At 41.3% G+C, this 13,351-nt stretch overlaps 1 protein-coding gene across 4 annotated transcripts in view; it reads right to left on the reverse strand.

Annotated features, from left to right (window-relative positions):
• The window catches only part of REV1 (REV1 DNA directed polymerase), a 1,193,441-nt gene that overhangs the window by 308,761 nt on the left and 871,329 nt on the right, over nucleotides 1-13,351 (reverse strand). For all 4 annotated transcript variants that reach the window (XM_069636691.1, XM_069636693.1, XM_069636692.1 and 1 more), the window contains one exon: nucleotides 785-1,005. In XM_069636691.1, the coding sequence (XP_069492792.1) occupies nucleotides 785-1,005 (221 nt within the window). The remainder of the gene's footprint in view (nucleotides 1-784; nucleotides 1,006-13,351) is intronic.

The raw sequence follows: 13,351 nt of genomic DNA on the forward strand, positions 1-13,351 counted from the left end.
AGATGCACTGCACCTCTTGGTAGCCAAACAATTTCCAAACACAGAGGGTGCTGGAGATAGAATATCAACGATTCGGTTCTGTTGGAGGAAGGATCCGTTGGAGGAAGGATCCATTACAAGCCTCCTTTTCCTTTTCAATGTGCGCATAAAATATGAATTCAGGGACCTGAATGACCAATGGAATGAGAATCCTGTGTTGTTTGAATGCTCTCATTACTGAGAGATACTAAAATAGAGCTTGTCGTGAGGTTATGAAGTTTCCCTAAGTGTGGCACTCTTAACAGGGAAATAAGTAATTTTTGAATTAGGCACGTTTTTTAACAAACTGTGTGGTTTAAGAGAAGCTCTGGGGTTTCTTTACCCAAAACAGCATCTTGATTCATGACGTTATCACCTTCAGGTGAAGTAACATCATGACTTCATTGTTCCTGCTTCCATCCTTCGCTCCTTGAACTATATCCTGGCGCAGCCAACCAACTGTTCATCACCATTTTAAGGCAAATATGTTACAACAATAATAACATTTCAATTATACAAGTAAAGTGTCTGCTAGTAGCCCAAGTTGCGTAGCGTGGTAAACAAAGCAAAACAGCTATGTAACTGCCATAGTTTCAAACAAAGAATGTGAATCTATACAAAATTCAGTGGTGGAGTATCACATTGTTTTCACATTATACATACTCTAGATTTAGGTTGCCAATGGTTGATAAAGTTAAGTCATTGTTCTTAGACTAAATAACAATTACTGAAGAGTGAAAATAGCTTGTTACAGAAATAGTATTACCTGGGGCTTGCAAGAAAATGTGTTTCCATTTTTTAAGTATCCATCTATTAGTTTCTGAGGACTTCCAGAAGAGATTAGAGCACTTTTAGCTGGACTTCCCATTTGCTTGTTTTTCAAAATACTCTGAATTGCTTTAACAGGACTGACTAGAATTTTCCTTCTGCTCCTTTTTTTAGTTTTTACTGCTGTTTTCTTTATCTGCAGTAAATGATTTTTTGATGCTGGGGAAAGAAAACAATAAGCATGCCCATTTAATAAAGTAAAGAAAAGTACCCTGGTCAGATGTTTTCCATTACACTCAATCTTATGTGAGCACAATATAATATGCAATTAGGGGTACAACACCCATTTCAGTAAATAGTTAATAACATTTTAAAATATTGCAGATACTCTCAACTGAGTCTCCGTACATACTGAAAACCTTCAAAACATTCAAGAAGGATAAATAAAGCTCATGACTGATTTTCTTGCTTCTCAAAAACATAACTGACATATCCTAAGAGTAGATGCTCACAAGATCTTCATGCCAATGAACAAAGGACGTACCTTCTTTTTTATTTTTGCACATATCTTTTTATTAGCATTTTCAACACTTATTCAACACGATTGAAACTACACTACCCCACCCCTTGCCCCCCGCCCCCTTTGGTTCGATGTTGATCCTTCTTTTACCCCTTTCCTCCCTTCTTCCGAGTCATCTTTCCCCTTTGTGTCCCGATACCCTTTTGATCGATATAGTACCTTCCTCGTTGGGGAGTCTTTGTGCAAATAGAAAAAGCTAAAAAAAATTTAAACAAACCTTTCACAATATAAAAATCAGTGTTTAAGATGCATCATATAATGCGACTATAGCTTAAACATTTAGCCAAAAAATTCTCAATTCCTCATTCAGTCTTAAAATGGAGAAAACACCCATTCATGCATGTTCAACAATGCCTTACTAGGGGCCAGTGTCCCTTCAAGTCCATTCAGTTAAACCAATGTCTTTCATAAAGTGCAGCAGTGCTGTAATCAAAGCTATTGAAAGGAGTATTAAAAATAATTCCCTAATATTAATATTACTAACAAATCATTCGAAGTACATTTTCTCATCAAGGCCTCGACAGTCCATAATCATGTGCTTTAGTGACTCTGGATCCAGCATAGAAATCTACAGCACGTCAGAGCACCCAGGTCCTGATCGTCGGGTTATCCCTTGTGCTCAACAAATTCAAGCGTAAACATTTATATTAATATTTTGAGCTGCCAGAGATAGAAAATATTGCAGGTAATGTGCGGGCTCCCCAAGTTTTTTGTGTATTCTTGCCAAACTCTGCAAACGTTTGTACCTAGCCATTGCACTGATCGTATTGCACTAGTCCATAGAAAACAGTTTCTTTTTCAGTACACGGAGGATGGCGATTCCCTCTGTCAGGTCAATTACCCTCTGGGACATAGCCTTTACACAGACAGACCTTGACAAAGGGATTCCCCACCTACCCCCCAGCTCTACTCCCAATTTGTAGAAAGATTGTGGTGGCGGCATGATACATTTCTCACAAAACAACAAAACGTTTTTTGAAAGTGTGCACTTATTTAAAGAAGCTAAACCCAATTGAAAACTAAGTGCTACCATGGGAACGCTCATTGGGAGGGATGGCGCTGTTTTGAATACAAGCCCTTCAAAAATTGTGAAATCAAATTGACTTAAAGACGTTTCCACTCCGCAGATGAGTGCTGGTACTACACCTTGGCCAGGTAAAATTGTCTTACTGAGATTACCGTAAACTTACCGAACAAGATCAAAAAGTGCCTCAATCTGGAAGCTGAATGCTATAGCCTTTACCTTGATCATATCTACCAGGGTTTGGCGGTTCGGGAGAATCAACAGTTTGAATCCCACGTATGTCTGATTTTCTACATTTTCAAGTTTTCTCCCAGTTAATTGCCACACCTTGTTCTTCCTTTTATCCCCCCCCCAAAAGATACTACTTAAGTCTTCCTTTCATTGATGATTAAGTGATTCAGTACTGCATATTTTACAAATGCATCAATTAGTCTCTGAAGTTCCACATGAGCATGGTCCATGAGGATGTCATCTGCATAAACAATCAGGGGAATGTTATGTCCAAAAACATGTGGGGAAGTCATTGAGGCCTTCTGAAGGAATTCTCCCAGGCCTACCATGTAGAGGCTAAACAGCAGGGGTGCCAAAATGCACCCCTGCCATATGATACAAGTAATTTATAATGCACCTGTATACAAGTGTAAACCCCTCTCAGTTGTAATAGGCTTATTAAGGTCCCCTCACAGAATGAGCCGTAACATAATTGAGGAGTCTTCATGTAATCACATCAGAATTCTAAACAAAACTGACGGAACTCCCAGATGCTGTAGCTTCCACCATAAACGGTCACGGCTTACGATATCGAAAACGAGGGACAGGTCAATGCTAGCCACATGCAGCACTATCCCTCCCTGCCGACCCTCTCCATGCTGGGGCATATCCATGATTGCTCCAGGCAAGGTTGTTCTCACATGAAACCTACATGGTAGTACTTAAGGATGGTGCTGGCACGTAGGAAAAGGAGGAGCTACCTCTGCACAGACAACTCTTCAGTGCAGCATGCATCCTTATTGGATAGATTTATTAAGGCACTACAACTCCCAGTAGCCATAGCGGTCTTAAAATGCGCAGAACATACTGAACGAACAGACTATCTCTTGCGGGAATGAAGCTGCAGATATAGAAGCCAAAAGGGGCACATATTCTCCAGAAATATTGAGTTTTGATACTGAGGATATTAAGAGAATTCGGTTACAACCATGTTAGTACCAGAAGGGTTTAATGTGCTGTCCATAACCCAATTAATAGAGATTCAGGGAAGCGCACCACAGGAAGAGCAAGAACTGTGCAAACTAAGGCGTTGTTCTTTATCCCCCACGGAAGCATTATGGCGACAGGACAGCACTGGGAAGCCAGTAATGCCAGTAACTTCATTAGAAGTCGCGCTTGAACAGCTGCATTACCCAGCGCATGTAACTAGATAAAGTCTTGCTGCCAATATTACAGAAGACAGTTTCATTCCTAATTTGTTGGAACACGTTGTACTGTTTATGGTCAATTACATTGTGTGTCAAAGGCTTACTTTTGGGCATACAATGAGAACGATTAGAGTAATACCTCGACCGAATGGTATGTTTCAGTATTTCTATATCGACTATGTCGATATGCTACAGGCATGTAATGGATGTAGGTATCTATTAGTGGTGGTGTGTTCCTTCTCTAGATGGATCGAAGCGGGTCCGTGTACACACCCTGATGCAACTTGCGCAGCAATGTTTTTAGTACACAATGTTTTCCCGAGGTGGGCTGTGTGTGAAGTACTAAGATCCGATAATGGGCCACATTTTGTCAATTAGCTATTCGAATAATTAGGGCTTTTATTAAGTATAAAGCACAAGTTTTCTTCTCCATATCACCCACAAGCGAACAGGATATGTGAGAGAATCAGCGGCCTCCTCAAAGAGAGGATCACCAAGATTAAATTGACTTTGAAAAAGGGATGGCTGTATTGCCTACCCTTGGCCTTATATGCCCTTCGGAATCAGCCAGGGTCGGACCACCCCCTCACCGCACATGAGCTAGTTACAGGGCGTTGAATGAGAACGCCCCTTACAACTCTGTCTAGGATTAGGAGTGATGCCCAGAGTATAGCCAAAACTTTAGGTGATGAGATGCACGATTATTTGACATGTATGACTACCATTATTTCTTTCATTTCAGATCAAGTCAATCATCGGGGGGACGGTCTAGGAACACAGAAGAACAACATTCGGCAACCAATCCAAGTGAACTATTACCACCACCTAAGTTATATGTTCGGGACCGGATCCTGATCAAAAATGTCACCCGAAAGTGGCATGAGCCTTGCTTTAATGGCCGATTCTGTGTGAGGAAGTGTCCCCTTCAGCTGCTAAAGTATCAGGCAGACGAGCTTGGCTGGATCGGAATGACATGAAGGTTTATAAAGGCAAGAACCTCCATCCCAACGTGGCTGATCTAGAAGCAAGACACTAAGAATTTCTGCGTTTGCAGACCCGATCAATGACTAAAACGAAGGACGATAAAGCAACGAGTCATTAACACGTGCTTTATTAGAACTGGAATTCAATTGACAATCCTTATATATATATATATATATATATATATATATTTAACCAGAGAGTGCAAGAACTTGCAGGGAAATTCCAGAGTTCGAAATGAACTTTAAGAAATATATTGAAGCAGTGAATAATGCACCAGAATAATGCCTAAAAGTCAGTTCTTGATTAGAAATTGGAAAAGAGATCAATATCCAGATTCATTTCGTGGAGAATATTTGTTTTAGGTGATAAAAATACATGATACCTGCCGGCGTGACGTTAATTGGCTTGTGGTTGCTGTTTTTTGTGTTCATACTTCAATCTTATCATGCTCTTGTTAGAATAGACGTTGATACTTTCTCACTTTTTTACCCGTTCCTAAAAACAGAGTGATAAGAAGACTCCTCATTGCTATAATTGAACAAATTGTACAATTGCATATGGAAAAGAAACTCAATGATTGTATTCGAAATTATGAATGAAGACGACATGATTATAGAGACAACACTAGTTCAGCAAGCAGTAGGATGGCACGAGAAATGGTTGCCCAAATTTCTATGCATAATATATATTTGCATGATTGTTGTCATTGTCTTTTTGTTCCTTATTTTTCAGTCTTTATCATCTTAATGGTTCTGCTGAATAAAGAGTTCCTATGATGATTCTCCCCACTATGAGTACGTATGATGACCGTTTCCTTGATGTCTATAAGTATGTTAGGAGACATAAGAGAGATGCAGAGGAAGATAATGAAGGGATAAATACCCCTCTAGATAATTCAGCTCACCTGGGGAATAACATGTGGTACCAGCACATGACAAATGTCGGGGAGAGAGCATCTGATGAGAGTTGCTATGTCTGCCCTCTCATCCTCTATGCCATGAATACAGTAAGGACTTTAATTTCGAAGGAGGTATCAGCATACGATGCGAAATGCCTCAGCCATCTTGCAGCATGTACTACTTGAGAACAGTTCCAAGGAATTTGGGCGACCTTGTGATGGAGATCGAGATGGTCGTTTCCATACCAGGATGACTATATTAAGATCATACAAATGGAGAAGGAGCCTGGATGGAAAAGTAAAATGCTTGTGTATCCTGCTGCAAGACAGGATGAGGTGATCATTGAAGAAATGAAGAGAATGAACCGTCCTGGTGTGACGGAAATAACAGGATCGCCTGGATGTTGGGAACAAACACAACTATTGATCTATGGACGAGTGCATACCAAGAAGGTATGGGAAGAAGAAATGATGTCCTGTGCAGCTCATCTGCTAAAAACAGACTATGTACAAGAAGTGTAGAAAGTGAATGATGGATGCTTAAAGTCATGGACCAAGCACTCAAGTTACCGACATGGGTAGAAGATTATTCAGGCCCAGTAGTTCTAATCCCATTGGTTAAAGCAACACCGTGTTTCCGAAACCATGGAAAGAATCATGTGGGATATAACAAGGAATGCAAAACCACAATTGACGTTCATGGAATGAGAGAAGGGACTGCTGCCCTTATGGATTGATATTGGGCTTGTGGATTTAGAGCCTATATGAAGTTGCCCAAGGATTGAGGCAGAGTGTGCTCCCTGGTGCTCATCCATGTTACAGCATTAGTGATTCATCAGAGTGATCTAAACATTCGTGAATTTCCAAAGGTGGATGAACATTTAAGAAGGAGAAGATCCCTTTAACTCATATGGACAAAATGAGAACATTATTTCTCAGCCAAATCAATAACAGTGTATGAAACCATTCCTGAAGAGCACAAGTTGTTCAACAAGACTGCTATGATAATGACAGCTATATTCACGCCTGGAATTCAGACAGTGGCAAACGCCAAATGGTTTCAAATTACCAGATGGGAGCTTCTGCAAACTATCAATGCAACCATAAAGGGATTCAACACCATTAAGGGAGAGCCGACGACCATACGACTGATAACCCTCCAGATTAGGTATGTCCTTGATATGATCACAGTGATGGAAGGAGGAGTTTGCGCCAAAATCGGGCCATCATGTTGCACATGTATACCTTCTCACGACAGAATGGGACCTTGACAGAGGCCATAAAGATGCTGACAGACCTGCATACCAAGATGGAAGACGAGACAGATGACATTGAAGATGACAGTTGGTTTACCTCCTTGTTCTCATGGATCCCTCAGTGGTTGGCGAATGTATTCAAGGTTTTGAAGTAATACTATTGCTAGTAATGTTTGGATTCTGCATAGTCAGGATGGTGATTGCCCAATGTAAGAAAACGGCCAAACCAAAATAAAATGTGGTAGGAATGAAGATCATGATTGATTTTAAAAATAAAGCAAACGCCAGGAATCTGACTGATGACGTTGTCAGGAAATACATAGAGGCTACCATTATGGCACCTGAGAGAACAACATTTCTGTATCCAAAAAGTCATAAGTACGTGGGACGATGGGTCTATTGTACCCTGAATGGACGATGTAACTACATGACCTAGAGTGTAGATGAACATGTGAAAACAGCAGGCATCCTGAGGGGGGTGGGTGATGAAGATATGGACACCTACAAAACATTTCAAGAGAAAATATCAGGATGTAGAAACAATTGAGGAAGTGGTCGAGGACTCGACCAGAGAGCGGAATGTAGAGGAGCAGCTGCATGCCTCTGCAGGTAATCCTGACCGCCTTCCTCCCATTTGTTGGAGACCTGAGATCGTGCTGTGTTTGACACTAGCAGGTGTGCCAATCCTGCGTGTGTTCGAAAGAAGATACCCGTTGAGACACCCATAACGAATGTATCCCCGAAGGGATGATAACCTAAGGGAGGAGCTCCCGAAAGGAATATGAGAAAGAACAGAGAAAAGAAGCCAGTGACATCATACAAAGTATGCAGGACGTCCCGAGATACTGACTAAGGGGGATGTATATATCCTAAGGAAACTAATGACAAAGTAAAGAATCAAGTGAGATTTTAAATACAAAGAAGATTACACATGAACAAGGTGCCGCAAAAAAAATAAATCAACCGTTCAATAAATGTACACATGCTGAAACGCAAGTCATCATAGAAGCTGGCTATACATAGTGAATAAAGCGCAGGCAAAGCTGCCATTATATAGAAGCTGGACATCAGTATCATGAATTTAGTAAGCCAGGATCCATGAAGAGGGAAGGGAAAGCTGTGTCGCAGCAAGAATAAGTAGAATCGTGGAGCTGCAAGACGAGGCTGCCTGGCCTGGAGTTAAGACTGAAGCAGCTAAGGTCAGCTATCTATTCTGGAAGTGGGTGAACGTGCAAAGGATGAATCGACCCTTGTGAAGGTGCAAAGAAATAACACCAAGAGTGCCAAGTTTAATTCATTTAAAGCATTTAAAAATTGCAAAATGGACCAAATTGTGGTCTCCTGTCACATGAGCCAGGATTAAAATAGAGTTCAAACTTGGAGTCCCAGAACACGATAGTGCGTGCTCTCACTCCCATGTATTCTAAAGACAAGGTTAGTTTGCAAGACCAATTTCAAAGACAATCTTCATGGCAGAAGGCGTGGGTGATGAGACGCTGGGCTAATTGGGTGCGGAGGTAGTGTCATCCCCCATCTACTTGCACATGGGTGTGGGCTTACGCGCTAAGTGAACCGAATGTTCCAGACCTGGCACAAGCGTCCCAACCAATTATATTAGTCCATATATATAACGAAGGACCTTATAGTTCGAAGACCAATGAGAAACTATCTATCTAATGTTTCTGAAGATGACATGTTTTAGAGGTAGGCATATGTTGTTCACCTGATAGTGGACAGCCAATCACAATCCTAGTTCCTATAGAAAGTATACTTAGATGTTCCCCTTAAGCCAATCCTGACCCTTGATAGGTTTTTTATTATTGCCACGTAGTATGACGTCACCTCTGATGTATTTTTGATATGAAGTCTATGTTTTGTGAAAAGATCGCTGAGAGAAACTGAGCGTGCGTCCTTTGATGTTCGTTGTAACCTCCCTGTTTTAGATAACTGTTAATAAAACAGTACTTTGCCATCTTCCTGAGTTGGTTCGGTTATTTGGACTCAGAATTAATCTGTGTGATCCCATCCATTACATATGCACGTTCGTAAAGTGCACTAAGCTCACAAATTATGACCGTTAAAGAATGCATGCCCCAAAAGAATTGTTTACATAAATCAGACAATTTGAACGTGAAGGAAATAGAGTATAGTGTAGAAAATTACAGCTACAACTTTCTAAACTGGTGCCAATTTTAAAAGAAACTATCCATCTTTACAGCACCTGAAAAATGTAAATCTGGCAACAGCAATATTATTGAACACAAAAGTATATAATTTATTAACTTGCCCAGTCTCATACCCAAAAATTATAAACATAGTAGATACAGCAATTCATGAAATACATATCTCTCCCAAGTTAAGAAAACATGCCCCCCAACCCCTAGTAATAGCAAGACAAGCAGATAAGAACAGTACAAGGTCTGCATCATCTTGGTTAATGTGAGTGGAAAATAGTATTAAATTGCTGCATTTTTAAGTTGCGTTTACAAACATCAATTTGGCATATAAAAGGTAGAGAATGAGCACAATACTCCAAAGCCAGTTCTTGTCTGACATCAAAAGATAACAGATCTTAAAAAGTTGAGATAATTTAGTGCTGAGTAAAAAATTATTTTATCTTTGTTTTTTTATTATAGAATGAGGTGCCAGAAATGTCTATACCCTTTTAGGAAAACTAGTGGAAAATGTTGTGTACACAGGCTAACATGCATAAAGGAAGACATGGTCAGAGTGTAAATGTACCATGTGGTGTATTTTAACATAATTTATGTTAATAGAAAAACAAACATTTTTGTAAAGGATCTTGCTCCTTTTACGTGGAGAAGTAGTAACCTAAAACAAAATCTCACAGAATCAGTTGAAAGTTCAAAATAGTGCATACAGACAGTTTTTGTATCTGCTCCTCATTGTCTTGGATTACACCTACAGGTTTTGGACTCAATATAAAATGTTGAGGGATGTCAGAGTAATGCAATTGATGTGCAGCACGATTCGAGGTAAACACGAGATAATACAATAAATTAAAGTCAAAGTTTAAAACGTACATGAAGAATATTATTGATATAATACATTACCAAACAATATTGCAACAAATAATTACATAATACAGAAGTACATTGGGGGGAAAACGTAATTTATTATGTTAAAGAAGTGGTGTTTAATGAAGTCAATTTCTGTTTATATGTTTTTTTTATGTTGCTGTTAAAGTGGTATCCCTGTCTTGGGCCTTTTCTGCAGCTAATAGTGTGTTATCATTGTTGAAATGCACATTATGTTTGCCTGGAAGATGAACTTGGCAGTCTTATTGTTGCATGCGTAAGGCAACAGCTCCCTCTAGCGGTGATAACAGGAAAAGTGGTCAGGATGGCTTTGGACAAATATACATCTGGCCTTTTATTATATAGTATAAGATATCTTTCACTAGAGCCCAGCTATTTTCTGTAATAGTCTGTAAAGCCTTACGGCTTGCCACTATAGAAATATAATCCAATCTCAATTACTGTTTCCTTACCCTCAGTGCCGACTAGGTTACCTTGCATTGTTTCTAAAGGCCTGAGGCCCAACAACTTGCATAGCTTCCTAAAGTTTTTCTTGCCATCTCTACATCACATGTTTCAACAGCGTTCAAACTCAACCTTGAATATAACACTAAAGACGCACCAGCATCTAATTTCTGGTTCTGATCTGCTACACTGCCTAGCTTGAGAATGGTTTCCATCTTTTAAGACACAAACCTTGTACTTCAAGGATAATCAATGACCTCTCTGGGGAAGGTACCTCTTCTTTCTAATCAGCAGTGACTATTGAGGAAAGGCATTAACTGACATATATGGAGACTTCTGGGGATTAATGCTTCAACAAGTATACTACATAGCTTTTTTTGTTTAAACCGGTTTATTCCAGTTTCACATTACCAAATATAACATCAATGAAACAACCAACTATTTCTCCTTACAGCATATTCAAATATTGCACTTAACAATCAACATACTAACCCCTTAAAACCCTGCTTGCCGTCCCCTCTGATCAAAATCACCAGCCTTTCAGATGAACTTCTCATTGTGTATCTAGCTAATCTTCCTCCCTGCTCTTAGCCTCTCACACCTTCTGTTCTATGGATCCTACTACTTACCATCACAGTGCCTTTCAGTCTCTGATGTTTGATATCTCAATGTGGCACATCATCTGTTGGAGCAAACATCCTCTGTTCCCAGACATTCCAGGCCATAACATTTTCATTCACTTCTTGCATACCTCTAATCACTGCTCTTTGCCACACAACCGGCTCTGCCGTTGATCACCGCTGAAGGTTGTGCCACCACCCATAAAATTGGGGGCCCTCGAGAGACTTCCAACCCATGGCTACCCGACGCTTCGCTAATATACAGGCTAGGTCTATTATTTTTGTGGCATGTCGCGTCTTCCGCAGGTGTGGGAACACCTCCAGCAAGAATGCCTCCGGTGTCCACCTAAACATTGTCACTCCCCCTGTGCTCATCCATGCAGCTATTGCCAACCAGAACTCTTCAATTACTGTGCATCTCCAAAACATATGCATCATTTCTGCTTTCTCCTTGTTACACCTCAGGCAACACTTCACTGCAGCCCCAGGAACTTGGCAATCCTGTATGGTGTCATATACGTCCTATGAAGTATATGCAATTGTATAAGTTTAAGTCTCGCATTTCTAGACACCTTCTTGGTATACAGGAGTGCATTAGCCCATTCTGCTTCAGTGAACATTCTGCCCAAGGCCTCCTCCCACTTTGACTTCACCTGGAGTGCCTCACTCAGCAATCTCACCAGCATTCCACTGTCCAAATGCGAGATCTCATGCCGTCCCCCTCAGACAAGTCATACATTAACTCCAGGGTGGGGTCTCTCTCCACCTCCCCCCATTTTCCTTTAACCGCCACTATTATTCTCATGTGTGTCTGGGATTGGCCGGCATGTATCCCTTTATCATCCCTAAGGTCCAAGGACTCTGGTAGTTGGCCTTCTTGCATCAGATCTCCCAGCACCACCACTCAATTTTCCTCCCAGTGAGATCTTATCATCTGAAGGGTCCCGCTGTTCTAGGGCTCCCCTACACTCAGTAGTTTCAAAGTCCTCGACCATATTCTCTCACCTGGTCGTAGAATGTGCGAGCTGTCTGGGAATTTCCTATCTTCCACCCCTAACACTTCCATCAGTACATAAAGATTCACTATTTCTTTCAGCAATGTGGGGTCTAAGGTGGTCTCATCTAACAGCCACCAGGCAACAAATTGCAGTGGTCCCGTGAGGTAATTTAACTAAAAATGTGGTAGCTTCACACCTGCCTCGGTATAACACCTACACACATCCAATCTTAGCGATCGCTATGTCCCTCACTACAATTTTAAAAGCTTCCCAAAAGAGCCCTTTGCTTGCAACACTGCCTACGTTTGCTGTGAAGAATTCTGTGATGTTCTCGGTCATGTGCTCTTTTAAACGTCAGTGTTTCTGCTCTCAACTTCCATGCTGGTACTGAGGCCCTACCTCTGCCTAACTGCCAGGACACAAATAGTGGGGCATGGTCTGAGGGCATCCTACCCATATACGTTGCACTAGTAAACACTCCCATCCTCTCTTGTCCAGCGAAAAAATAATCAATCCGTGTATGGACTTTGTGTGGATTTCAAAAGTACGAGTACCCTTTTTGTTCCCCATACAGGCGCCCCCCAAACATCCACCAGCTCAAACCCTTTCAGCATTTTCCCTAGCACCCTTGCTGGCAGACCAGCCTCATGTGTTTCATATCTGACCTGTCTAACCTAGGGTCTAGTGAGCAATTACAATCTCCCGCCCAGAGCCATAATGTCCCCTGGTAAGTGGCTAACCTTGCGTACAGTAAATGAAAGAAGCTAGAGGCATCATGATTAGAAGAAGAAGTATTGATAATGCGCACCTCTCCATTCTCCACTTAACCATGAACTGGGACCATCCTTCCCCATATCATCCGTCCTGACCTCTCGTATTTTAAAGGGTACCGAGGGTGTCACCCAAATAAGGACCCCTCTGGCATCCGTGGAGTAAGTCACCCCATATCTGACCCCACCCCATTTCCTAAGGACCTTTTCCTGTTTTTCAGCTGTGAGGTGTGTTTCCCAGAGCGCACTCCAAACCGGTTTTCTACGCAGGTAACATGCCCACTTGTTTCTGCTGAACAGCTATTTAGTCCTCTTAAATTCCAGGAGGCTACCGTCAACGTGTTCACCATCCCAACTCACTCTGTTCCCTCTCCACCACATCCTGGGCGTACCCCTCGCATCTACCTTCTTGGAGCTCTCCAGCCATTACCGTCACCAGTCCTAACTCCGGCAGCCATCCGTGATTCACAACCATTTCTGTTTTCCTAGTATATCTTCCTCGTATAGCCCTCAA

The sequence above is a fragment of the Ambystoma mexicanum genome, chromosome 7p, assembly GCF_040938575.1.
Source record: "Ambystoma mexicanum isolate Mex_15411 chromosome 7p, UKY_AmexF1_1, whole genome shotgun sequence".
NCBI lineage: Eukaryota > Metazoa > Chordata > Amphibia > Caudata > Ambystomatidae > Ambystoma > Ambystoma mexicanum.